The sequence below is a fragment of the Crocodylus siamensis genome, chromosome 5 (assembly GCF_052110815.1).
Source record: "Crocodylus siamensis isolate JL-2025a chromosome 5, ASM5211081v1, whole genome shotgun sequence".
NCBI lineage: Eukaryota > Metazoa > Chordata > Crocodylia > Crocodylidae > Crocodylus > Crocodylus siamensis.
In genome coordinates, this window is record NC_143399.1 from 38,662,680 (window position 1) to 38,689,027 (window position 26,348).

The 26,348-nt window shown below is 55.0% G+C and overlaps 2 protein-coding genes and 1 pseudogene across 6 annotated transcripts in view; 2 read left to right on the top strand and 1 right to left on the bottom strand.

The window, feature by feature from the left end:
- LOC149863800 (galactoside alpha-(1,2)-fucosyltransferase 2-like) overlaps positions 1 to 24,474 on the bottom strand; it is a 56,580-nt pseudogene extending 32,106 nt beyond the window's left edge. The window contains exon 1 of the transcript XR_016442616.1: positions 20,580 to 24,474. The product of XR_016442616.1 is annotated as a galactoside alpha-(1,2)-fucosyltransferase 2-like (transcript). The remainder of the gene's footprint in view (positions 1 to 20,579) is intronic.
- DNAAF3 (dynein axonemal assembly factor 3) lies at positions 599 to 13,013 on the top strand. Of its 3 annotated transcripts, none has more exons than XM_090049367.1 (12): positions 599 to 621; positions 1,199 to 1,282; positions 1,919 to 2,061; positions 3,879 to 3,972; positions 4,724 to 4,881; positions 9,298 to 9,474; positions 9,966 to 10,088; positions 10,375 to 10,497; positions 10,675 to 10,837; positions 11,434 to 11,548; positions 11,887 to 11,961; positions 12,450 to 13,013. In XM_090049367.1, exons 2-12 carry the CDS (start codon positions 1,201 to 1,203, stop codon positions 12,595 to 12,597), a joined length of 1,401 nt encoding a protein of 466 aa, XP_089905493.1. In that variant the 5' UTR covers positions 599 to 621; positions 1,199 to 1,200; the 3' UTR covers positions 12,598 to 13,013. The 3 variants fall into 3 exon arrangements, with proteins under 3 accessions (XP_089905493.1, XP_089905492.1, XP_089905494.1); XM_090049366.1 differs by lacking the exon at positions 599 to 621 and adding an exon at positions 645 to 656; XM_090049368.1 differs by lacking the exons at positions 599 to 621; positions 9,966 to 10,088.
- TNNI3 (troponin I3, cardiac type) lies at positions 13,819 to 20,779 on the top strand. 2 transcript variants are annotated; one of them, XM_090049370.1, is made up of 10 exons: positions 13,819 to 13,900; positions 14,925 to 14,963; positions 15,999 to 16,011; positions 16,745 to 16,936; positions 18,565 to 18,606; positions 18,825 to 18,956; positions 19,269 to 19,358; positions 19,770 to 19,946; positions 20,201 to 20,306; positions 20,616 to 20,779. In XM_090049370.1, the coding sequence occupies exons 2-9, from the start codon at positions 14,953 to 14,955 to the stop codon at positions 20,300 to 20,302; spliced, it is 759 nt and encodes a 252-aa protein (XP_089905496.1). In that variant the 5' UTR covers positions 13,819 to 13,900; positions 14,925 to 14,952; the 3' UTR covers positions 20,303 to 20,306; positions 20,616 to 20,779. The 2 variants fall into 2 exon arrangements, with proteins under 2 accessions (XP_089905496.1, XP_089905497.1); XM_090049371.1 differs by having other exon boundaries at positions 20,619 to 20,779.
- Positions 24,475 to 26,348: the final 1,874 nt, after the last annotated feature.

Genomic DNA, 26,348 nt, shown 5'->3' on the forward strand with positions numbered 1-26,348 from the left:
GTATCCAGCACAGGGCAGCAAACATGATGAGGGGCCTGAGAGGCAGGAGTGATGGGTACTGGGCAGGAGGGACCTGAGGCAAGAGAGACCAGGAGCAGGGGAATCTGGGGCAGGAGCAGTCTCAGGAAGGGGGAACTAGGGCAGGGAGATCTCAAGAAGGGGATTTGGGGCAGGAGGGACCTAGGGCAGGGGGATCTGGGGCAGGAGGAACCTCAGGAAGGAGGATCATGGGCAACAGGGATCTGGAGCTGGGAGATCTGCAGCGGGGGGCTCTCAGGAAGGCAGGTATGGGACAGGCAGTGCCCACTTGTGGGACGGGGTCCTGCGCCAGCATCACTGGGGCCCCGGGGACAGGCTGCCGGGGGAAGTGGGGAATCGCGGGGTCCGTGTCTCCCAATGGGAGCAGGGTAGGGTACAGGGCCCTGCAACCACCCCCCTCACCAATCCCGTCCAGCTCCGTTGCCGTAGCGACCGCGTCCCCAGGATCAACCAATCCAAAGACTCCCGGCCTGCACTCGCGCTCCCATTGGCGCAGAGCCGGGCATGGTTCGGCAACCCATTGGGTAGCGCGGCTGTCCGTTGCCGGGAAGGGGTAGGTCTTTCGGGAGGTAGCCGGGTAGGGTGAGAAAGAGGTTGGGGGCGGGGGTTGCACTGGGGTAAAGAGATGGGCTGGGGCAGCGGGGAGGGGCGGCGTGTGGGTACAAGTGGGCGGCAGTGAGGGAGGGGCAGAATGAGGGTGCAGTGGGCGGAGGTCAGACTGGGGGGCAGTGAAAGGGGCAGTGGGGGAGGGGCAGAGGTGGGGGAGGGGAGCAGGGACCAGGCAGCAAAGGGGAAATTGTGGATGTGATGGAGAAGGGGGGGAACACCTTAGCACCAGCGGGGCAGAAAGCAGGTGTGTGGGAGGGGGGATGTGGCTGCTGCAGGGGAGGGGGCAGGGGGCATCCTCTGCATACCCCTCCCCTGTCCCTGCAGATCCAAGAACTCGCAGTCCCAGCCCCCCTGTGCCAGATGCTGCCAACACATAGCAGGAGAAGCTCCCCCAGGGTCACAGGGGAGGCAGCACAAAGAGAAGGGGGCTTTTAAGGGAAAAAGGGGGCAGGGGTCTTCTAGGAGGAGAAAAAGAAATGGGTGGAGGCCAGCACTGGACCCCCACCACCACGGGTGGCAGGTCCCCCACCTATGTATTTTTGTCTTCCAGCCATGACAGCAGCGGGCACTGGCACCGGCTTTGGCACCACTACCTGGTGGGGGTTCTCCCCTGCGCTGGATCTGCAGAAAGAATGTGAGGCCTGTCTCCTTCCCTGGGGGGCAGCACCAGCACTGGGGTGTTGTTCTCTTTCAGCAAGGTCCCCTCAAGAAGTGTGATCCCAGGCTATACCACAGAGGTTCCTGGCTAGAGGGTCTTGTCTCTCTGCTAAGAGTCAGCCTGATTGTAACATTTGGGATCAGGAGGAAATTTTCCCACTGGTCAGATTGGTGCGGACTGGGTGGGGAATTGCCTTCCTCTGTAGGGTGGGGGGCTAGCCTCTGTCTGGGATCTCTGCAACCTTGGCTGCTGTGATCCTCCTGCTTTACTTGTGGCAGGTTCAGGTGTAATATCTTGTGTTGTGTCAGGGTTGACTGTGTAGTTTTGCTAAGAGGTTAAACAATGGATTTGTACAGGAGGGTTTCAATAGAGACAATCCTGCCGGAGGCAGGGGGTTGGACTAGATGATCTCCAGAGGTCCCTTCCAGCCTGATTTCCCTATGATTCTATGACCGGGAACCTCTCTTCTAGCACTGAGATGCAGCTGCCTCTGGGTGAGGTGTGAGAGCTGGGAACCCCTCTCCTGACACTGAGCTGCAGCCACCTCTGGGATGGGGTATGTTGAGGATTATTTATACAGGTGTTGAATGCAGCAGTTCTCTTTCCCTCCAGGTCTGGAGGCTTCCCTGGACCATCTCTGCCAGTCAGAGGAGGGTCTGTCAGAGCTGAATATCCTGCTGGTGGGCTCTGTGGATGGCCGGCACGTCCTCAAGACCATGTGCCAAGCTCACCGTTGGCCACAGAGGAAAATCAATGTAGGTACCTCCCCTTCCTTCCATGATGTGGAAGAGACAGCAGTCTAGTGAGGCAAACACAGGAGACAATCTGCAGAGCTGGTTTCTATCCCAGCTCTGGGAGAGAAATAGGGTTTTGGGGGTCAGAGCAGTGGGGAACTGGAAGCCAGGACTCCTGGGCTCTACCCTTAGCTCTGGAAGGTAAGTAGGACCTGATGGATTAGAGCAAAGGGTCTTGGATCTTCCATCGTAGTGCTGAGAGAGGAGTGGGGTCTTGTGGATTACAGCAGGGGGGCTAGGCACCAGGGCTTCTGGATTGTCTCTGGGTACTGGGCCTGCTTGCCATTTTACATGCTGTTTAGGGTCCCTCCCCACAACCCTGTGTGGTGTTCTGATCTCAGTCCCTCTCTTATGGGGTTGGGCACAATGGCTCTGCCTGGAGTGCCCTGCGGAGCTGTCAGAACCACTGCTGCATTTGCACACAAGTGTCACAACTAATCAGGGTAGCAGGAGTGGGAGCTGGGCTAGACACAGGATGTGCCCTGAGGCAGGCAAGGTGGTGGGGGTGGAGAGGAGGGAGCTGCCAATGAGCACAGTGTGCTTGCCTCTGATGTGCCTCCTGCGCCCTCCCTGTGCCCCTTAAGATATTCCCCCCACCCTCCTCACCAGAGGAGCAAGTCTTGTTGAGAAACTCTCACATTTGCCCAGCTTACATCTCCTGATTCCTACGTGCCTGGGGGGAAAAGGGGGAGGGTGTGTGTGAGAGAGAGAGAGAAAGAAAGAGAGAGAGAGAGACAGGAAGAGCATGGAAAGGGACAGGCAGGAAGGGTTGTATGAGGACGTTTATAAAACGCAATGCCTTTCTCCAGAGAAGTAGAGATGCTTGGCAAGAGAAGAAGCACATATCTTTCTCTGTACCCAGCACATCTCCAACAGCCAGCTCTTGCACTGTGGCCCTCCACAATGCCCCCTTCTGGGTTTTAGAGCAGCCAGAAGCACCCCACAACCAGCTCCTCCCCCACTGTTCCTCCTCACAGCACCCCCTCCTAGGGTTGGAGATGGGGAACTCTTCCCCATTCACCATCCTTGCTCTGCTCCCCACAGAACCCCACCTCAGAAGAGACCAGGCCTGGGTATCATAGAATCATAGAGAAGTTGGGCTAGAAAGGATCTCCAGAGGTCATCTATTCTAACCTCCTTCCTGAGCCTGAGGCAGAACCATCCCTACCCAAACTGTCCTATACAAATCCATAATCTAACCTCTTTGTAAAACTTCCATCAAGCCTGACACTACACAAGACATCACACCCAAACCAGCCACAGGTAAAGCAGGGGGATCACAGAAGCCAATCTCCTGCTGCTGGAAAAGTTTGTTAATGTATGCTGGACAGAGCCCAGGTAGAGGGACCATGCCTCTGCTACCGAGGAAGAAAAAAACAACGACACTCCACACCAATCTGACCATGGGATAAAATTCCTTTTTGACCACAACTATGGTGATTGGTCCGACCCTGAGTGGAGGAGTAAGACTGTCTAGCCAGGAACCTCCAGGTTTAAATTCCAGCAAGAGCATTTGGATTTCATAGGGACACACTTTCTCCAGCTGCTTTTATAGGAGGCACCACAAAAATCACAAAGCATGGTCCAGGGAAGGCCCCCTTGCTGAACTGCAACTATCTCCAGTGTGAGGTACATTTGGGGAGGGATGGGGATTGGTTATACAGGAACCCTTCACCAGGTGCAGGGATGTGGGCATCTCTGAAGCAGATGGGTCTGTAACTGGCACAGAGGCCAATCCTGTGGTGTGTGGCTTACATTCGTTCTTTCCCCTCTCTCAGTTCTACATTGTGGAAAATAACCCTGAAGTGCTGGCCCGGCAGCTGCTGTTCCTCAGCCTTGCCCTAGAGCCTCAGGAGAAGATGGGGCTTCAAGGTAAAGTCCTCCAAATCCCTTGCTTGAATGATCAGTCTACCACCGTCCAGAGTGGGAGAGAGTCCAGGTGTCCTGTCTCCCAACTGTCCTCTGAAAGACCCTGCTCTCTTCCCAAAGCTGAGGTAGGACCCAAGCATCCTGGCTTCCAGCCCTTTAGACCCTGGGGTGCTATGAAATCCTTTTTGGAGTGTCACACAGCATTAGCACTGTGAGATGTGCAAACACCTACACACAATTCACAAGATAAGCCAAGAGATTTCAAATTGGAATCCATAGTGTCAAAACATGCTGACCTGCTGTGGGCTGCCTGAGTTCTTTGCAACAGACAAATCTCTCAAATATTTTACTGTAGGCAAGAAATGAGTAAAAGCTAAGAGTTGGCAGTTTTAGAGAAGGGGAACCTTGGGTCTAAGCAGGATGAGAGCCAGTACTCTAGAGACCCCACCTTTTCCTCTAAGCTGGAGTAGAACCCAGGTGTCCTCATTTCCAGCACCCCCTGCTCTAACCCGCCAAAGCCCAATTTCCTCCCTGTGTTGGGACAGAACCCAGGAATCTTGGATCCTGATCTCCTTACTGTGACACCACTCCCTTCCCAGAGCTGGGATAGGCATCCTGGCTCCTAGCCCTCTGTGCTCGAACTAGATTCAGCTCCCCTACTTTAGCTGAGGGTAGAACCCAGGAGTACTGGCGCTCAGTCCCACTGGGACAGCAGGCTGCTGTTTCCAGTTTTCCATCACTCCCTTCTTCACAGAGAAGAGTGAAACATTCCTAGAACTGCTGGGGAACAGCCTGATGCGCAGCCCCACAGCCACCTACCTGCAGGATAAGTCAGACATCTTCATCCGTTTGGCCACTGACCCAGACTTCCAGCAGTGCCACCTGCCAGTCCTGGACATGGCAGGCCTGAAGGTAAGTCCCCTGCCAGTGGTCCTTGGGTTTCACCCACCTGTGCCCAGGGCCGCTGCTGGGCATTGGAAAACAGCATGCCCTCACTGTGTCTCATGGGAGATGGAGTCTGGGTGCCACTCAATCATTCCCTGCAGTGGGCTGGGCACTGTGGATGCACTACATTTCCCATAATCATAGAATCATAGAGAAGAAGGACTGGAAGGGACCCCCAGAGGTCATCTAATCCAGCCCCCTGCCTGAGGCAGGGTCATCCCTATCCAAACCATAATCTAATCTCTTTGTAAAACTGCTATCAACCCTGACACAACACACGACATCATACCTGAACCTGCCACCAGTAAAGCAGGGAAACCACAGCAGTCAATACCCTTCTTCCAAAAAAGGTTATTAATATATGGTCAAGAGATCCCAGGTAGAGGCTACACCCTTTGGTACAGAGGAAAGCAAAACTCCTACAGTTTGCACCAATCTGCACCAGTCAAATTCCTTTCTTACCCCAACAGTGGTGATCGTTTTGACCTTGTGGCCTGTTATGAACTAGTCAGGGGGGATCAGCAGGCATTGGGGAAGTCACTGTTTCCCCGAGCACCGCCAGGAGTGACCAGGAATAACGGTCACAAGCTGGCAGAGGGTAGATTTAGGTTAGATATCAGGAGGCGCTACTTCACAGTCAGGGCGGCTAGGGTCTGGAACCAGCTTCCAAGAGAAGTGGTGCAGGCTCCTACCCTGGGGGTGTTTAAGAGGAGGTTAGATGAACATCTTGCTGGGCTCATTTGACCCCAGTATTCTTTCCTGCCATGGCAGGGGGTCGGACTAGATGATCTGCTCAGGTCCCTTCCGACCCTACAAACTATGAAACTATGACCCTAAGTGGAGAGGCAAGACCCTCTAGGCAGGAACCTCCACATTTAAGTGCCAGCAGGAGTATTAGCACAGATGTCACAATCCCCAGTCTGGGCTGCAGCCAACACCCAATGCCTCTGAGGAAGGCTTAAAAACACCCTTACATGTGTAGTAGAAAATGGGAGAAGGCAACCAGAAAAGCCTCAAATCCTGGGAAATCCCCACAGTAGAACATAGGCAGAGCTACACCTAGACTATCCCCACCCAGTGGCTATCCAGGCTTTTCCTTAACACCTCCAGGGATGGAGAGTTCACAGTTTCCCTAAGTGGTCTATTCCACTGCCTCAGTGAAACAGTTTTTCACTCATCAGATCAGTGAAGAAGTTTTTCCTGATATCCAACCTAAGCCTATTTTGCTGCAACTTCAAGCCACTGGTCCATGTCCTACTCTCTGAAGCAAGAGAGAAAAGGTGCTTTTCCCTCTGTACAGTAGCACTTCAAGTATTTGAAACGTGCCATCATGTCCCCTCTTAAAGACCTTTTCTGCAAGCTCAACATGCCTAGCTCCTATAGCCTCTCCTCATATGATTTGCTTTCCAGGCCCTTTGTCATCTTTGTCACTCATCTCTGAACACTGTCTAACTTTTGCATGTCCTTTTTAAAATGTGGAGCCCAGAATTGCACATACTACTTTACATGAGGTCTAATCAGTGTTGAGTAGAGCAGCACTATCACCTGTGTTTTGCACCTAATGCTTCTATTGATACATTCACTGCATTCAGCAACCATGCCTCATAGCAGGTTCATGGCCATGGTGCATTATGGGGAGTGGATTTCACTTGTCCCCAGCTCCTATTCTCATTGCCCATCGTTACCCTTACTCCCTTGCTGGACTACTTTTCCCAGGATGCCACACATCCCTAGGTTAGGAAGGCCTAATTCTTGGCAGCAGTGTGACCACAGTGCATCATGGGAGATGGAGCCCAGGTTCTGCCCACTGCCAGTCTATTGGCTGGGCTCCCAGGGTGCGCTTCATTTCCCAAAATAAACAACAGTGCCACCCCGGGTTAAGATAGCATGGTAGAGACATCATCACAGTGCATCATGATGCTTGCTTATCCCATTCTCCAATTTTTTATTGTTTGTGCTGCCTTGCTGGAGTACATTTCCCAGCATGCAGCACTTCCCAGCTAGTAAAGTAGACATGGTTTTTGGTTGCAGCATGACTACAGAGCATCATAGGAGATGAAGTCTGGGTGCTTCACACCCCCATTGTCCTCTAAAAGCAGGCCTCCCACACTGAACTGCATGCCCCATTATGCAACATAGAGGAAAGGCAGTGGTGCATCCTGGGAAATGGAGTCCACCCAGTAGCCAAGTGAAAACATGAGGGTAAAGTTTGGCGGGGGGCAGGGATGGAGGTGGTTCTCTGGTGAGAGATTCTACACCACAGCTAAGCCAGGTACAGAAGCTAAGAGCTTGGTGTCCCTCCAGCCAGATCAAGCAGGGTCATGGTCTATTGGAAATGAGCTGCCCCAAAAAGAGGGGTGCAGGGAGCTGAGAGACCCAAAGGAAGGGGGGAAGCTGCTCCCACACATGTCCACCAGTGGGCCATCCTCTTATCTATGCCATGTCAGACCAAGGGGCCCTGGTATCCCAGTCCCTGTCAGACCAGTCCTCTATCCTCATTTCCCTTCTCCAGGGATCAGACTGGGGAAGAAGTGAGATCTGGTAATTAATGCTGGAGGGGGAGCCAGAGTACCCGGGTTCTCTCTCTGCTGTGGGAGGGCAGGAGGATCTGATGAGCTGGGGGGAGAGGAAATTCATAGATTCATAGATGTACAGTCAGAAGGTACCTAAGCAGATCTTCAAATCTGACCCCTTGCCCCCAGCTAGGTAATTATCCAGCCTCCTCTTAAAGACCCCCAAGGTAGGAGCCAGCACCACTTCCCTTGGAAGTTGGTTCCAGCTCCTAGCCACCCTCACGGTGAAGTAGTGTCTTCTAATGTCTAGCCTGAACCTACTTTCAAACAGCTTATGGCCATTATTCCTTGTTACTCCGGTAGGTGCTCGGGGGAACAGGGTCTCACCCATTCCCTGCTGGTTCCCCTGGTAAGTTTATAGATGGCCACCAGGTCCCCTCTCAGCCTTCTCTTGTGAAGGCTGAACAGGTTCAGGTCCCGTAGTCTCTCCTCGTAGGGTCTTCCCTGCTGTCCTTGGATCATGCGAGTGGCCCTCCTCTGGACCCTCTCAATGCTGACCACATCCCTCCTAAAGTGCAGTGCCCAGAATTGGACGCAGTACTCCAGCTGTGGCCTAACCAGTGTCACATAGAGGGGGAGGATCACCTCCTTGGCCTTACTTGTGATGCATCTGTGGATGCATGACAAGGTGCAGTTAGCCTTACTGACTGCATCCTCACATTGGCGGCCTACGTTCATTTTGGAATCAGTAATGACTCAAGGTCTCTTTCTGCCACCGTGTTTTCGAGAAGGGAGTTCCTCAGCCTATAGGTATGCTGCAGGTTCTTACTGCTCAAGTGCAGCACCCTGCACTTGTCAATATTGAATCCCATCCTATTCTCATTCACCCACACCTCTAACCTGTCCAGGTCCAGCTGTATCCTGTCCCTCCCTTTTAGCATGCCCATGTCACCCCAAATCTTGGTGTCGTCAGCGAATTTGAACAGGGTGCTTTTCACCCCCTCATCCAAGTCACTAATAAAGAAATTGAACAGTGTGGGCCCAAAGACCAAGCCCTTGGGGGACTCCACTGCCCACTTTCCTCCAGGTCGAATATGACCCGTCTACCACCACTCTCTGGGTGCAGCCCCTTAGCCAATTTGCGACCCATCTGACTATGTAGGCATCAATGCCACAGTCGCCTAGCTTTTTAATGAGCTTTTTAATGAGAATGGGGTGGGAGACAGTGTCAAAGGCCTTCCTGAAAAACTACATCCACTGCAACACCTGCATCCAAAGATTTTGTGACCTGATCATAGAAGGCAATCAGGTTGGTCTGGCAGGACCTGCCCCTAATGAACCCATGCTGGCTGCCCCGAGCATCATCCCTGCTGCTGGTCCTTCCCAGATGTGCTCCTGGATAATCTTCTCAAAGAGCTTCCCCTGGATCAAAGTAAAACTAACGGGCCTATAGTTGCCCGGGTCCTCCCTTGTCCCTTTTTTGAAAATGGGGACCACACTGGCCTTCTTCCAGTCTTTCAGAGCACCACAAGGGCTCATAAAGCCATGCCAGGGGCTCCGCAATGACCCCTGCAAATTCCCTCAGCACCCTAGGGTGGAGAGCATCTGGACTTGCTGATTTGAACTTGTCCAGCCCCTCCAGAAGTTCCCTAGCTTGGTCCTCCCTGACCCTTCCTGAGATGCTGGAGTCAGGATTCTTGGGTCCTGTCCCAGTTCCAAGTGAGGCATGGACTCTAGTAAGTGATACCAGCTAGGCCTCTTGGATTCCACTGTGGATGGAGTTGTTCTCTTGCCCCCTCCATGCTTCAGTTTCTCCCTAGCAGAATCCCAGCTGAGTGGCCCCATTCCCCATCTCCTGTTCCTCCCACAGTTCAAGGAGCGGGACCAGCTGGAGGGCATCTTCCGCTTTTGGCGCCACCCAGATCCCCAAGCCTTCCCCATCGTGCGGCTCTGGGACCTGCGGGTGAGGCAGTACCTGGGCACCCGCTATGATGCCCGCAGGGGCGTGAGCGACTGGGACCTCAACATGAAGCTGCATGAGCAGGGGGTGAGAAAATTGTGGGATGTGGCATTGGCACAACTTGATGCTAGCTGCACCAGGGTGGGGCAGCCCCAGGATAGGAGCAGGGCAGAGAAGGGCCTGCAGGGGGCACCTTCCCCTTGCAGCCAGTGATGGTCCCAGTGAGCCAGCCTGGCACTTGGGGGTGCCATACGGCAGGGAGTATGTGGGCACCTCACTAAAGGGTGCCATGTTGCTTGCAGGGGAGATGACAGGGGGTCTATTGCAGAGTGGAGTGGGTGGGTTTGCTAAGGGGTGCTGTGCTGGCAGAAGCAGGGTCTTGTTGCTCTAGGGGGGCATTGCCTAGAGGGCAGAGACAGGGGGTACCATGCCACAGGGAGAAGGGCTTATTAGTGGGCATCATGCTATGAGGAGCAGGGTGGGGGCAGAGCTTAGCCCAGGACCTTCAGACTGTTGGGACCTTGGCAGGGAGCAGCCCTGGGCAGGGGGCTCTCACCCTTCCCACCATCTTCATCCAGGCCAGTGTAATTAATATCCAAGAATATGCGAGGTGGCGGGACACAGGTGTGGCTTTCGAGCTCCGTGAGGGCATCTATAACACTCCCAACAAGACCTTGGCCTCTGGGAGGCTCCTAAGACTGGTGAGCAGGTCCTAGCTTGGGGGTTGGTGCCAGTTCTGGGGGATGGGAGGACTGTAGGGGCAGGGGGCACAAAACTAGGCGAGCATGGTCATTACCTAGCATGGGTAGGGGGTATGTCAGCAGGGGAGAGGATGAGGGGGCAGGTGTGGAGGGCACTGGCTGGGGAGTGGGGCAGGTTCTCAGCCCAGCCAAGTTGAATGGAGGGGGGCTTCCATAGCTCACGGCTGTGGGGCACTGAGTCTGGTGGAGGAAGTAACATGCTATCTCCTTCCCCACCCCAACCCAGAATGGGGACAGGGTGCCAGCCCGCGGGTACTGGGGTGACATTGCCACAGGACCCTACATCCCCTTTGGAATTGAGACTGAGGAGAAGAGCCTGCTGAAGACCATCAACGGGGTGCCCAGCAAGGTGAGGGCAGTTCATGGGCTAGCAAGGAGTGGGGCATGGAGGGCGACTGGGGCCCCCTATGGAGGAGCAGTCCTGATCTTGATGAGCAGACTGGGGGAGGGCAGGGAGAGAACTGGGGAGCGATCAGAATCTCAGGGGACCTGAGCTGTCCTCTCTACATTGTCTCTCCGCACCCAGAGTGCCCAGGAGATCTCGCTGCACAATGTCACAGCCATGTTCCATGAGCTGGCAGCCCGGGCCCGATACATCCCCCCAGGACCTGGCCCAGAGGGGGACAGCGTGGCCCCCGCAGTCCCAGGGGATGCTTCCCAGCCCCAGGAGCAGAGCCAGCTGGGTCACAGTGAGTTCCCTGCCACGTGGCACCACAGCTATGAGGGATTCAGCATCTGGTCTCCCTTGGTTCAACCCAAGAGCAGTTTTGATGGGGGGCTCTTTGGCCCATGCTGGGGCACAGGGTGCAGACCCACTCTCCAGCCCCCCTCCTCACCAGACCCCACCCATGCCCCTCCCTGGGCTTTGGGGCCATCCCCTCAGCCTCACCCCACATGCCAGAACTGCTTCCACTTGTCCCAGACCTGGAGCCATGATGGGGCCTGTATAAGGGGTGAAGCATGCAAAGGCTGGAAGCAAACCCATTGCCTTCACACAGAGGTCCTGCACACACTATTGTTCTTCTGCAGGTCAGCCTGAGGATCACTGTTTACTGGGACCATGGCCAAACCCCTGAGCTCACTGAGATGGCAGGGAACCCTCCTCCCTAGCCCTCTTGGGGGGATCCCTCATGCAGACCCCTACTGCTGGGGTTTCTGGGCTGCTTTCTGGGTGGGTGATCCTTCCCCAGTTCTGGCCAGTTAGTCCCTGGCCTAGCTCCCAGGGGCTAGGTCCTGCTGGGGCGGGGGTTCACTGTCTCTGTGCTGACCAGCAGCTCCCCTTCAGGACCCATCTCCCCTGGGGATGTCCGGATCCACTTTCTGCCTCTCAACAGCACCCCCCAGCTGCACTGCAAGAGCCAGTACCAGCGGCTCTTCAACCTCCTCTATTTCTCCTGCAGGTAGGGTAGGCCACCAGCGAGGATGCCTGGGTTCTATCCCAGCTGTGGGGAGGGGAGTGGGGTCTGGTGGGTGAGAGCAAGCAGGGCTGGGAACCAGGACTCCTGGGTTCTATCCTAGCTGAGAGAGGGAGGGGCAGAGCAAGATCTGTTCCCTTGGGTATATGGGCTGGGATATTACCATCAATATGGCGTAGCCTGTACCTACCCCCCACTTCAATCTGTTGGGTGCCATGATACCCCCTACTATCCTCCTGTAGGACAGGACATGTCAGGTGGGTTGGAAGGGTTCAGGATCTGGTCCCATGCTGGATTCTGCTCATGCTGCCTTGTCCCCACAGCATGATCCATGACCTGATGCCAGAGCTGAAGCTAGTGTCTGCCCCCAGCGCCACCCTCATTGTGGAGCTGACCACGTATGTACCCTCCACCCACTGGGGCCCTGCTCCCCTCAAAGCTGGTGAAACCTTGACAGAGTGGGTCCAGTCCTTGCTGTCCTTGAAATTGTGTGTCCCGTGTGTTCCCCTCTCCCCCCACCATTAGGAAGCATCTCTGTGGGGAGCCTATGGCACCTGGCACAGGGTATGTCCGACTGAGAATAGTTTCCCCCAGACTTGGGACAGGCCTGGACATCCTATAGCACCCCAACAGGAGAGAGGTCAGGCAGGGATTGTGCCCCCAACCCTGCAGATTGTTGGGGGATGATATAGCACCCAATGAGGAGGGTCTGGCAGAGAATTGTGTTCCACACCGGAGGGCCTGCCTGTACTGTGGGACCTGACTGGCTATGTCTTGGTAGGGAATTATGTGCCCCTGGTCCCATGACACCCCCAACAGGAAGGGTCCAGCTAGGAATCTTGTCCCCCTTTCCCCCACTGCTCACCCCTCCTTGCTGTCTCCACAGCTTCCTGCCCGACCTCCGCAAGGACCAGGCCAGCGCCTTCACCTCCCGGGCCACAGCCCTGGCAGCAGGGGCTGGCTTCCAGCCCCATGGTGTGCCAAGTGGGCAGCATCCAGTGTGGATGTGCTTCCAGCTGCAGGAAGGGGCCTGAGGGCAGGGCCACACCTTGGAAACCAGCTCCCTGGGGATATAGGGTGGGGAGAGAGACACCCCTCCCCCCCGCATTGTTAACCTGCTGGGGTCCTAGATTGGGGCATCTGAGCTTCTCCCAGCTTCACTCTTTAACCCTTGCCCACTTAGTTGCAGGCCAGGACTCCTCTCTGCCCAGCATTATTAATCCTTCCATTCTCTCCCCTGCCCTGTGTCCTTCCAGGCCAGAAGCTAATAAAATTCCACTGCTCTATGTTTGAGGGGAGGGTCCTAAATACCCCCTGCCCCCCCCCCCCCCCCCCCCAGAATTGAGCATGAATCCCCCTCACTCCCCTTATCTGCCCCCTCTGATCTGCGTCCGGCTTTGTCATTTATGACGTGTTTCATACTGAAATAAAGTTCTTTCCTGCTGGGTCCGCTTTGCTCCCAACAAGTTTGATTCAAAGTGACGTGATACCAGAAGCTTAGCTTTGGGGCACCCTGCTGCACGGCATGGGGATTTCTGTAGGCTGCTGTAGGCATGGGTGGTTGGATGCAGTGGGAGGGGATGTTGGCGACGGGTGCAAGTGCCTGTGTGGTGCCAAGGAGCAGTGTGCTGTGGGGAACAAAGGGACTCAGTACAGGGGGTGCCAGGCCACAGAGAAGGGGTACAGGGGCTCAGCAGTCAGTACTGCCCCCCTGTCCCAGCCCTTAGGGGTGCTACAGGGCCTGAGGGCACTGACCCAAAGCCTCAGGGTTCAAGGGTAGCAGCGTGAAGGGCTTCCATCCCAGCTGTGAGTGCTGACCCAAGTGCCCCAGAGCTAGGGGGCACCATGGGGTGGGAGTGGGGGTGCTCAACTGGGGGAGGCTTCCTGAGCCATCGGCACTGACCTTGCTGATTTGGCAGGACCTTTGGAACAGCACCCCGCCCCTCCCAGCACTGCCCAGCCCTGCCAGCCTGTGTCTATGGGCACCCCAAGGCTGCTGCTGGGACACAGACCACAGTGGAGCACAGAGGCCATGGGCTGCTTCAGGGGTAGGAGCCCATGTGTACCCCCCACCCCTTCCAGCCAGGCCCAGGGATGCCCACTCCACCCCCTCGTCCATGGGAGCACCTGCCTAGGCCTTCCCCTGCCCCCCTCCCCACCAGCCCTCCAACACCAGGGCCCCCCTTATCAGCAGCCCCTCCCCTCCCTTTCCCCTGCCAGCTGGGCAGTCCACCAGCCCTATTTAAATCCAGCAGCTTCCACACTTGCCTAGAGCCTGCAGAGACCCACCCCCCACACCCTGCTTCTTCCAGCCCCACTGTGCTGGGAACTCTCAAGGTAAGAGAGGAGGGCAAGGAGTGGAGGGGAACCTAGGGGGTAGCCAGGTCCTGGCCGGTGGGGGGGAATCCTCCCCAAATTCACAGCTTTTAGGCCCACAGATCTTTCCTCTCTGGCCTTTACCATCCCTAGAGACTTTAACCCCTTACTAAATATTCTGTCACCTTCAGTACCCCAAAAACAAGCCCCCACCATACCACAGCTGGTCCCAAAGGGACCCACTGGCAGTCCACCCCAAGAGACGGGGAAACATGACTTTAAAGAGACCCTCTTTGTGCCCCACTCTAGGGATAGCCACAACCCAGTGCCAGGTGAGTCGTGCCTGTATAACCAACCCCCAAGATACCCCACCCAGAAGCAGCTGCCTCTCAGCGTGTGTGAGGGGTCCCTGTATAACCAGTGTCTTCCCCACCTCCATTCACATACCTTACTCAGGAGGCATCTGCATCAGCACTGGGAAACTGGGTTCCTACAATGGATGAACCTGAACCCATCCCCAGCCCCTTCATCTTAAACCCTATACACTTCCCCCCAGCCCATCTGGATGTGACTAGAGCAGCTCTGGCCGGCTGGGCCACAGCCTCATGGGGCTGGAGAAGGGGGAGACTACAACCACTTCACCATCTGGTGGGTCCTCTGGGTCCTCCCCCACACCCTGCAACTGCTTGCCCAGAGCTTTATGCAAAGAACAGCCCCCACCCCCCATCCCTTTGCAACTCTGACTCCATCTGGCAGCTGTGATAAGAGCTGTTATATTTAGCACCTTCCACTTACTGCCTTATCAGCCCTGAGCAACCACCCCAAATAGGGGCAAAGCCACAGGCCTGGGGAGATAAGGAAGTTGGTGAGAAGCCTATTCCCACCCAGGACCAGATTGGAGCTAGCACCTACTGGAAGGGAAAGGCCCCTGCCCCTGCCTGTGCCCCTACCCCTTACCCACCTCCTAAGCCAGGCCTGGGGTCAGATTCGGGCAGCACTCCTTGTAGGGCACAATGAGATGATTTTTCCCATTTTTCCCCCCCAGCTCTTGGTATTGACACAACCTACTCAGCATGGCAGAAGAGTAAGTGATTGGTTTCATGCCCAGCTCTGGGAGGGAAGTGGGGTCTCAGGAGTGGGGGGTCTTGTGGGATAGAGCAGTGGGGTGGCAGTCAGGATGCTTGGGTTCTACCCCAGTGGGGTCTGCAAGGTTAGAGCAGGGAGCAGCCCTGGGAGGGGACTGGTGTCTAGTGGGTTAGAGCAGGGTGGAGACAGCCGGGACACCTGGGTTCTATTCTTGACTCACATGTGAGTCTCCTTGGAGAGGGTGTCTTTGCTTTTCTCTGTGCCTCAGTTTCTCCAATGGCTTGAAGTTGCAGCAAAGTAGGTTTAGACTGAATATCAGGAAAAACTTCTTCACTGGTAAAACAGGGAGGCAGTGGAACAGACTGCCTAGGGATGCTGTGCACTCTTCATCATTGGAGATGTTCAAGAACAGCTTGGACAGGCATTGGTCAGGGATGAACTAGGCATACCTCTGCCTATATTCTACTGTGCTTCCACCTGGAGGTTCCTGGTTAGAGACTCTTGCTCCTCTGCTCAGAGTCAGACTGATTACTGTATTGGGGTCAGGAAGGAATTTTACCCCATGGCCAGACTGGCCTGGACTTTGAGGGAGTTTTGCCTGTCTCTGTAGCAGGGAGCACAGCTTCTACCTGGGACCTCTTGAGTGTATATGAACAACGTTTTCCAGTAGAGGTCCCCCTGCTTTACCTGTGGCAGGTTGGGGTGTGATGCCTTGTGTTGCATCAGGGTTAACAGTAGCTTTGCTAAGGGGTTATTATAGATTTGTAGGGGATGGTTAGGATAGGACTGATCCTGCCCAGGGCAGGGGCTTGGACTAGATGATCTCTGGAGGTCCTTTCAAGCCCTGACTTCTCTATGATTCTGATCCCTTCAGTACCCAGGCAGGGAGGGGGCTTCAAGCCATCCACCAGGCCTGCAAAGGGCTAGGGGACCCGCCCCCCCAGTCTCAGATAGTGTCTGTGTCATTCAGGGGCTGGGTTTGTCACTGAACTAATTTTTTCCCTCTCTCTCTCCCCCCTAACCTACCCCACAGGGAGGAAGTAACCGTAAGTATCAGCATGGGGGTGCATTCCCCTATAATCAGTCTTTATTACTGGGACAAAGTCAGCCACTCTATTGGATGGACTGGAGGGCAGAGCTGCCCGCTAGAGGAGAGCAGTCCCTGCTTCACCCCTGGCCCCAAGGCAGCCAGTGCCCTTCCCTGAGGCTAGATTAGGGCCAGTGCCCCCTAGAGGGTAAAGGCCCCTGCCCCATTCAGCCAGGCCCCTATGACAACCATGTAATTTTGCCAACTCTGTTTGAATCTATTCTGGGAGGTTTCCAGAACACCAACATGCCCGTATGCCTGCATATATCACTTACGGATTTTGGTGCACAGACTTTGTCAGGAAGGCAAATGCACATTACTACTACAGTACTGCATTTAAAAAATCTGCTGGACTCTTGTATAAATCAAATTCAACATTTAATAGTTATTTTAATGAATGCCCTATCATTTATCTCCTGGGTGACTCTCAGCTGTCTCCTGGAGATTTGTATCTAATTCCTGGAGACTTCAGGGCAATCCTGGAGGGTTGGTGACCCTACAACAATCCCTTGAGAGAGTTCCCTGGGAAAGCATCCCTTACACTTTTTGTCCACCAAATATCCTGCCCTCCCATTTAGGAATTAAAGGGAATTGGATGCTGGAAATAACACCCCCCCTGTCCCCCCTGCCCTTCTTAAAGGTGATGGCATGGGTTGGCCTGGAGCTCACATGTCATTGATTTCTCTGCTCAGTTAGAGGAGGAGGAAGAGGAGTATGTGGAGGAAGAGGAAGAAGCAGCCCAGGAGGATGAAGAGCCTGAGTCGGAGTCCCAGTCGGAGCCACCCAAACCCACACTCCCTCCCCCACCACCAGCCACCGTCCCACCCCTCCGGAGAAAGTCATCCGCTAATTACCGAGCCTATGCCATTGAGCCGCACGTTAAGGTTGGGGTATCAATATAGTTCTCCCTCCTTGAGAAGGTCCTTGTCAGCTATGCTCAGGTGCCAATAAAGTTGAACCCATCTGGAAAGGTCCCTGTCAGCCACACCAGTGCATCAATAAAGTTATCCCCAGTTGACAGGGTCCTTGACAGCAACCAATATCTTTGCTCCATTTGAAAGGGAACCTGGCAGCCATGCCCAGGTATCTATAAAGGTCTTCCCACTCCAAAGGGTTCTGGTCAACCTCAGGTGTATCAACACTGCAGAGTACTGATAAAATAGAAAAAAGGTCCTAGGGTGTCAGCCTAGTTAAAGCAGGGTGGAGACAGCCAGGACACCTGGGTCTATCCCTGACTCACGTGTGACTCTTCTTGGGGAGGGTGTCCTTGTTTTTCTCCATGCCTCAGTTTCTCCAGTGGCTTGAAGTTGCAGTGAAGTGGGTTTATATTGGATATCAGGAAAAACTTCACTGATAGAACAAGTGAGGCAGTGGAACAGACTGCCTAGGGAAAGCGTGGACTCTCCATCACTGGAGGGTTCCAGAAGAGCTTGGACAGGCAGCTGGTCAGGGATCATCTAGGTGTAGTTCTGCTTGTGTTCTGCTATGGGTATTTGCCATGCTTCTGAGCTTTGCTGGTTGCTGCATGGGGCTGGGAGAGAATTCGCCACCCTCTCCCCTTTTCTGTTACACCTGTCACTGTGTTTTTAAGTCTTCCTCAGAGGCACCGAGTGTTGGCTGCAGCCAATGCTAGGGATTGGGATTGGGCTGTACCAATGCTCCTACTGGGACTTAAACCTGGTGGTTCCTGTCTAGAGGGTCTTGTTCCTCCATTCAGGATTAGACCCATCGCCATAGTTGTGGTCAGAAAGGAATTTTACCCCGTGGTCAGAATGGTGTAGATTGTGGGGGGGTTTGCCTTTCTCTCTAGTGGAGGCAGGGCCCTCCTTTTCAGATCTCTTGAGTTTATTTAACAACCGGGCAGCAGCAGGACACCACCAGCCCTTGTCCCCTGCTTCACCTGGGGCAGGTGTAGGGGCTCTGGGGTCCTCAGGCAGCAGCCTCATAGCTGTGCAACAGCACTGCAGTGTAGTGTTAGGAGCAGATTGGATCAGTACTTGAATGGGGCTGATCCTGCCTCAGGCTCGGGGTCAGACTAGATGTGACCTCCAGAGGGCCCTGCCAGCCCCACAGCAGTATGCTTCTTTCTGATACTGGGATATTGATAAAGTTTACCATGACAACAACTGGGCTAAAATCACCTTCCTCCAGTGTCCTGGCTAACATGGGCAGTGGCTTGTGGCTCAGGTCCAAGCCAAGAAGCCAAGTTCAGTTTCCCAGCTCTGTTAGACCATTGGAATCATCGTATTGCTCTGGGCCTCCATTTACCCATCTGGAAAATGGGTTCAAAACGGTCTCTCTTTCCTTTCCAGGTCATGAGGTTTTTGATGGAGGGTAGAAACAGCCTGTCCTAGAGGGGCAGTGCACAATTCAGCTGAGGGTCAGGCTCCTGTTTAAAAGAGTGGGGACGGAGAAGGGATGGGGTCTTGGCAGTTTCCATCCCCTCGTCTGCAGGGTTGCCCTGATTTGGGTCTCTGCCTCTGCTGATGTCATTTTCCTTGTCTTGACACAGAGAAAACCCAAGATAACTGCCTCTCGCAAACTGCAGCTCAAGGTAACCAGGTAGTGGGGAAGGGGGCAGTGACTGGGCTGGCTGGGCCTGTAGGGCTGATCTGAAGCGGGCAAGGAGGGTACAGGGCAGGCTGGGTTCATGGGCCTCCCCTGATTTAAGGAGATGGCATGGGGTGGAGATGGCTGAGCTTGTGGCGCTGCTGGAGGTGGGTATGGGACTAGCTGGGCCTGGGGTCTGACTCCCCCCCATTCTCTCCCTAGACACTCATGCTGCAGGTGGCAAAGCAGGATCTGGAGCAGGAGGAGGGGGAGCGGGCCCAGGAGAAGGAGCGGTTCCTCTCTGAGCACTGCCCCCCGCTCGCCCTAGCTGGGCTCTCCTTGGCAGAGCTGCAGGTATGGCTTTCCCCCCATACCCCCCCCCCAACTGCCTGGGGGACCCAGGACTGGTCTGGGAAGGGGACAGGGGGCAGGGGTTAGACAGAGTCAGGGAGGCCTGTGGCAAAGAGGGGTTTGATTAGAATGGGGTGGGGAAAAGGACTGGGGTCTGATGTGGGGGCAGGGGAGGGGTCTGGGGGCCTGAAGGGGACTGGCTGCGGGAAAAGGGCTTGGGTGAGTGGATGAGCTGCAGGGAGTCATGAGCGGGGGTGGGGGCAGGGTCCCCTCTCCTACTGGCAGGGGCTGAACAACCTCCTGCTGGTGCCCCAGGAGCTGTGCCGGGAGCTGCACGCCCGTGTGGACAGGGTGGATGAGGAGCGCTATGACACTGAAGTGCGCGTCAGCAAGAGCATCAGTGAGGTGCGGAGCTGGACTCTGGTACCCTGCTTCAGAGACAGGGCAGCACAGAGTCCTCTGGTAGCCCCATGCTTGTGCCCGCTAATGCCCACCCTGAGCTCTAGCACTGCATTCCCTAGTGCCTTCCTACAATACAGAGCCACCTTACTGCCCTGCCCCCCTGGTCCCAGTGTGGCACCCCTAGTGCCTTCCCACAGCCCCCTTCCACCTCCTCACTGTGCCCCTGCAGCACTCCCTAGTGCCCTCCCTGGTCTCAGTATCATGCTGCTCCCTGGTGCTCACCTTGCTCTCTGTATCACAGCACCCACTAGTGCCCACCTTGCTCCCTGCAGCACAGTACCCCCTAGCACCGTCCCACTGCCCAGCACCCACTACCACCTTCCCACTCTCTCTCTTCCCTACCCCAACTCCCAGATCGAGGACCTGAACCAAAAGATCTTTGACCTGCGGGGCAAGTTCAAGCGTCCAGCGTTACGGCGGGTCCGGATTTCAGCTGATGCCATGATGCAGGCACTGCTGGGCTCCAAGCACAAGGTGTCTCTGGACTTGCGGGCCAACCTCAAGCAGGTCAAGAAGGATGATACCGAGAAGGTGAGGTGGGGAGGGGGCACAGGGAGACTGGGGGAGAGGAAAGGAAGCAGGGGAAGGGGGACTGGGGAGCGCATGGGGTGGGAGGGATGGAACCTCAGGGGGAGGGGAGGGGGATCAGAGGATCTGGGAGGGAGTGGAGAAAGGGCATGGCTGGGGTAGGTTCTGGGCTGGAGACAGCAAAGGGAAGGCTGGGGGGCAGCAAAGGGAAGATGGGGTGCTCCCCTCCCCAGCACTGACTCTCCCACCCCCTCCAGGAGAACCGGGAGGTAGGAGACTGGCGCAAGAACATCGACGCCCTGAGCGGCATGGAGGGCAGGAAGAAGAAATTTGAGACTTCTGGGGCAGGGCAGGCCTGAGCTGGTGAGAGATCCCCCTAGCACCTCCAGCCCCTGCTAGGGCTTTGGCACTGGGCAGCACTCTCCCTCTTCCCTCCTTCCCCCAGCCAGCTCCCACCCCTGGCTCCCCACAGCACCCATTACTGGAGATGGAGAAGCCAAGAGATTCCCACCCCATCTCCAGCCAGCTCCTGACCCTGAGCCCCCATGGTGCCCCATGCTGGGGCTGGAGCACAGGGTAACCCCCCTCCACAATACCCCCTAGTAGGTGGGGCTGGGGCATCACTGTTCTGCTCACCTCCATGCCTCACGGCCTGTGTGTGTTTCTCTCCAGCAGACCCAGAGAGCTCCTGATGGGGGTGTAGACACTGCTGCAGACCCCATGTCCGCTGTTGAGCCCCACCAGCACACCATCCCTCCCACTCTTGCAACCAGGAACAGCCCTGCCTTTATAACCACCGTATTCACAGCTGCCTGCCAATAAAAACACTCAGCGTCTCTGGGATTTGTCTGGACCTGTGCATAGAGGGGAGAGTTGAGGTGGGGAATATTCCCCTCTGCCTCCCCATATCTGGCCCCTGGGCAGAGGACTGGCTGGCTCAGGGGATGGAATGGGGCAGGGATGCAGATATTCTAGTGCTACATTTTCTCACATACAACAGGCACTTTTCCCCACTCAAAAAAACAGCTGCTGGAATTTGAGTGTGCATTATATTTGAGAAATGTGGTACAAGCAGTTTCTGCCACTTACCAGGCAAAAGAGGAAGTGAAATCTATAGCCCTCCACAGGCAGCAGAACAATGAGCATAGTCTCCCTGCTTGCCGCTGCAGCTGCTACTGAGTTATGACAAAAATGTTTTCTCCTTCATTCAAAAAAAGTGCATCATATATTCCAGGGTGCATAGAGTGGGAGAAATACAGTACTTGATCTATTAAAGTGTAGCCCACTCCCATCCCAGAGCTGGGGCTGGAACCCAGGAGTCCTGTCCTCTGCCTGCCTTACTCTCATCCAGTGATGCTCAACCTTTTGGCCCCACAGGCTGGATGAGTGGCATGGGGCCTGTCTGTGGCCAGGGTTGGGCCCTGGGACCTAGCACCAATTCCTGTATGCCAGAATTGAGTGCTGGGGGCCCAGCACTGCCCCCCTCCAGCCCCCTGAAAGCTGGGATTGGGTCCTGTGTGCCACCCATGTCTGGCCTTGCTCAGAGACTGGGCACCAGATCCAGCAGGCAGCGCCCAGGGCTCCCTGTGGATCCAGAGATTTGGCAGTACAGGAGCAGTGCCACCACTCTCCCCTGCTGCCAAATTTCCGGACTTATGGAGAGCCCCCCACGCCAGATGACAGTGCCATGGGCCAGTTCTGGCCCATGGGCTGGAGGCTGAGCATCCCTGGTCTGGTCTGGTTTCTGGAGCTGGGTACTTTTACCTCTAGACTGGATGCCAGAGTGCTTTTTACTACCTTTTGTAATGGAGCCAGCTCTGCCTGAGGGCAGTTCATGCTGGAAAGTACTTAGGTGTCCTGGCTCCTACCTTTCCTCCTGGTTTAAAATTTGACCTTAAAGTTGGTCTGTACTCAAAGAGGAATGGCACACCCCCAACTCCCTGCACTCTCCTCCTCTCCATGGGAGGGGCTGGGTTCCACATGCTCCCTACTGCCCATGCAGGGCAGACCAGTCACCATATCCCAAGTCTGTTGGGAGTCTGTGACCCACTGCCCCAGCTCAGATTCTAGTGTATGAGTGGGGAGAGGTCTGCATTGATCCCAATCCACTCAGGCAGGAAGGCGGCCAAGGGCTTGAAGACTTTGAGGAATGGGGAGTCAGACAGGGTGTAGTTGGCCAAGTAGATGGTCTCCCCTCTGACTAGGTAGGCGGCACAGATGCCAAAGGTCCCAACAGTCATGATTGTGTGGTTGCAATGGGCCAGCAGTGCAAAATCCCTGCCCAGAGATAACTCCCTCCCATCCCCAGTGAAGTGCACATCCCCCCTTGAACCATCAATGTTCTTCCGGCACCAATCCATCCCATTGCTGGTCACTATGAAGACCAGCTCCTCGTACTTGGCCTGGAAGTAGCTCATGGCCTTCTCTAGGTAGGCCCTGTCAGCCACCACCCCTTCCAGGTTGTGCGCATCCTGTGGACGTAGTCCCCCCTGCGCACATGGACGCCCACATAGGTTACACTCTGGTGCTGGCCACACAGCCCAGCCAGATACTGGTTGGCCTCATCCTGGATGTAGTCATGGAAAGAGAACTCCTGCAGGATCTCATCCTGGAGGTGGTGGTAGAAGGTCCATGAACAGGAGTAGCCCATGAGCCGCACGTACTTGCTTGGGATGTGCCTGTACTCCTCCGGCATCCAGTCATGGAGCTGATAATTCCTCCAGGGGACTTCCTTGAACACAGCTCTGGGGGCCACAGGCAGGGTGATATGAAACAGGGGTGCCAGGTGCTGGTGCATCTCTGGGAGGATGCAGGCCTGACACCCATTCATTTTGGCCAGGGTATAGAGGGTAGTGTACTCCCCCATCTGGTTCCCCAAGCGCCCAACAGAGTTGATTGTCCACAACCCAGTGTCCATTTTGGGGCTAGTGTCCTTTTGGTACCCCATGGGTTTGGGGTATGGTGGCCTCTGCCCGGGGTCACTCTGCCAGTCATTTATGAATAGAAAGAGAAAGATTGGCAGGCATGCCAGTGGGCAGAGATATAGTAGATGGAACAAGGTGGTGGGGACCCTGAGGACCATGGTAGTAAGACTTGATCCTAGTCTGGAGAGAAAAGGAATGGATGAGACTCAGTCACACCCATAGAACTTCAGGCCTTCCTTGAACCCGCTTATCCAGGGAAGGCCACGACAATTGGCCATGATGGCAGCATGTGTAGGCTGGAGAGTAGCTCTTGGGGAAAGATGGAAGGGAATGGTAAGGTGGCAGTGGGAGGAGAGAAGAATAGAAGGACTGATGGATGTTGGGGTCTGTGGATAGATGCATGGCAGGGGTTAGTAAAAGAAGGGTGCAAGGGATGTCAATGGCAGGGATGGGGGGGATGCATGGATGCTGTGAAAGACAGGATGGAGGATTGTTGGTGGGACAGTTGGGTGGCTGAAGTGAGAGATGGGATGGTTGGATGGTCAGTCACAGGGCTGTTGGCAGGAGTCATAGAAAATTGGTTGGATTGCTCTGGGGTATAGCAGGCAAGTTGGTGCTTCTGCTACTTGAAGAGCAGGCTGGCTGCAGCATTCTGTGGGTTAAAGAAGTAATGATCACTGATCAGTGACTAGAAGAGGTGTGTGTGTGTGTGTGTGTGTGTGTGTGCGTGCGTGTGTAACCTTATTATATTCTAATATAATAAAGGGCTTAGTCGGTCTGTCTGTCTGTCTATAAGGCTTTTGATCAAGTGTGCATGTGTTGCTGAGGTAGAGTTACCATACATCTGTGTCCTCTTTGTTAAGGCCTCTGATCTCAGTCAAGGCGAGTTTTTTAAAATCTAACCAAGTGTCTGGGACTTTCCTTTGCTCCACTGGTGGGAGCAGAGGGAGGGCGATTGGAGGCAGCAGGGAACACACACGTACTGGTCTGCAGTTGCAGAGGTGTATAGACCCATACGGTGCTCCCTGCTGCCTCCGATTGGTCTCCCCTGCTCCCACCCCCAAAGCACAGCAAAATCCTAGACATTTGATCAGGGCAGAGGAAGCAGAAGCTGGGGTTGCAACAAAGCAAGGGGGAGGGAAGGGTTGCCTGTTCTCCACTGGGGAAGGGGAGGGAAGGCTTGGAGGGTAGCAGGGAACTCCGTGGCCAGCACAGGGACCAGTGCCCCCACTCTGCTCACAGGGGCTGAGCTGCCACGAGATGCTGGGTGGTGAGGAGGGGGCCATCGCCAGGCTGCCTGGTGAGGTGCAGCAGCTCCATCTCAGGGTGGTGGGGTACCACAACCTCCCATCCTCTTCCCTCCAACCCGCTCCATTACTGCCTGCTGACCATTTTTCCTTTGTGTTGGCATTGATGTGCCAGGCCCTTGAAGGGGAGCATGTGTGCAGTTATTTGGTGCCAAGTAGGTGTCACCGAGTGTTTGGATTTACCTCTGGGTCTGAATCAGCCCATTGCCACTTATTAATAAAAAGTTTAGTATTGGAGCCACCATGCTCTGACCGGTCAGGACGGGGACAGCTGGGGCCCCTCCAACAGGGTTGGTGGGGTCAGGGGCCTGCAGGTCAGGAGAGAGGGGCATTGGGGTGGGGGCAGAGGATAGTGGGTTGGGAGTACAGGGGGCACTGGCAGCACCAGGGGGCTGTGGATCAGGAGTGAGGGGCACCATCATGGCCCAGGGGGGCAGGGTACTGCAGTTTGGTGAGTGAGGGGCACTAGCAGGGTTGGAGTCAGTGGATTGGGAGTGAGGGGCAGCGGCAGGGCTGGGACGGGTGTAGCTTGGCAGTGAGGGGCAACAAAATGGGCAGGGGCAGGGCCACCCTTCGAGGCTGGCCACATAAACACTCCTTTAAAATCTGTCATTCGTGACAGGCAATTGGCTAGTATATATATATAAAGACATATATTTTTACAAAAAAAATAAAAAATGGGTGGACAGAGGGATCAAAATGTGTGTGCATGTTCAGGATGGATGTGCATGTTTGAGGATAGATGGAAACATGGATAGATAGAAGAGCAGCTAGGCAGATTCCTATTGAGTTCAGGGTATGGAGGGACACATAGACAGAGATGACGGGAAGTTGGAAGGACAGGTAGGTGTTCCAGGGGATGGACAGGAGTACTGCATGAGGGGGTGTTTCTGGAGTGACAGATGAAAGGATGCGTGTCTGGGCCTGTGGAAGGCTGGGTGGACATAGGGGCTGCTTGGCTAGGAAGCGGGGATCGGGAAGGGCAGGCTGACATGTGGGGGTGGCTGTGGAGGCCTGGGTGGTCCCTTGCAGGGCCATGGCTCTAGGGCTGGGGGCCTGGGGCTGGGAGAGGCAAACGTCCAGCTGGGATCACCCATTCCTCCTTACTGTGTCAGGGTAGGGGGAAACCGTTCCAAGGGGGCACCGGCTATGGCTCAGGGGTCCTCCAGGAGCGCTGTGATGTCCCACCCTGGTGGGCCAGATCCCTTCTGCTCCAAGTCCGAAGCCCTCCCAGGGAGGCTCAGCCTTGGAGTCTCTTCCAGGCAGCAGAGATTTCCTCTGTGCTTTGTCAGTGGGTGCTGCTTGCCATGCCCAGCAGGACCTGATGTGTCCCTTCTGCTCCCACAATTGTGGTCAGGCATTGGGATGGGGACGGACGGACAGGCAGGGACTGGGCCATAGACTGTCCTCAGCCGGAATCCTCTGGAAATAACTTCGTGCTTTTGTTAACCTTGGCCCTTCTTGAGGGACTTGTGCTAAGCACAGCTAAAAAAGGCCCCAAAGCCTGTGTCATAATAAACCTTGGCTGCTGTGTTACAGGTGGCCTAGTCAGAGAAGTAAAAGAAACAAAACATGGCAAGTAACCCCAGGGGTGGATCCAGGGTGGGTGCACTTGCACCCCAGTACGATTCCTGCTCCACCCACAGTTTAAAACCAATTCCCAAGTCAGCAGCACGTCTACTGAAGCAGCACTGAGAAATCAATCTGGCTCCTTGATCATTAGAATCTACCTGATTCTGTTAGAAATGGAATATTGTTAGAAATGGAGTACTGTTAGAAATGCACAGCTTGCATCTTGCACCCGATAAGAAAGAAACACTGCCAAGGACTTTTTTCCTTTCCCAGCCTTGCCACAGCTTTTTCTTATGCTAAATCGCAGACTCTCCCCCAGCTTCTCCCTAGCCTTTCTCATACAGATTACAGAAGCTAGAATTCAACTGACTGTGTCCTTGAAAGGGGGGCGGGTTTGAACTCTTGGTGACCTATAGTAGTCTCTGAGCATGCTTAATTAGCTGATGCATATTTACCTCTCCGCCTTGCATACTTAAGTAGTTAATTATACTATACATGCGATGTATGTAGTGATGTAACCACATGTATGCTTGTATGAAACGGAAGTGAGCTGTAAGAGTTCCTGTTTCTGCACACGTGCCCAGGAAGAAAAAGATAAATAC

Bases quoted from the DNA above. Each gene is read 5' to 3' on its own strand.
- DNAAF3 (XM_090049367.1), top strand. From the start codon at position 1,201: ATGACAGCAGCGGGCACTGGCACCGGCTTTGGCACCACTACCTGGTGG. The intron at 10,838-11,433 runs GTGAGTTCCCTG...GCTCCCCTTCAG, and splicing joins GCAGAGCCAGCTGGGTCACA to GACCCATCTCCCCTGGGGAT. The intron at 11,549-11,886 runs GTAGGGTAGGCC...TTGTCCCCACAG, and splicing joins CTCCTCTATTTCTCCTGCAG to CATGATCCATGACCTGATGC.
- TNNI3 (XM_090049370.1), top strand. The intron at 19,359-19,769 runs GTGCGGAGCTGG...CCCAACTCCCAG, and splicing joins TCAGCAAGAGCATCAGTGAG to ATCGAGGACCTGAACCAAAA. The intron at 19,947-20,200 runs GTGAGGTGGGGA...CACCCCCTCCAG, and splicing joins AGAAGGATGATACCGAGAAG to GAGAACCGGGAGGTAGGAGA.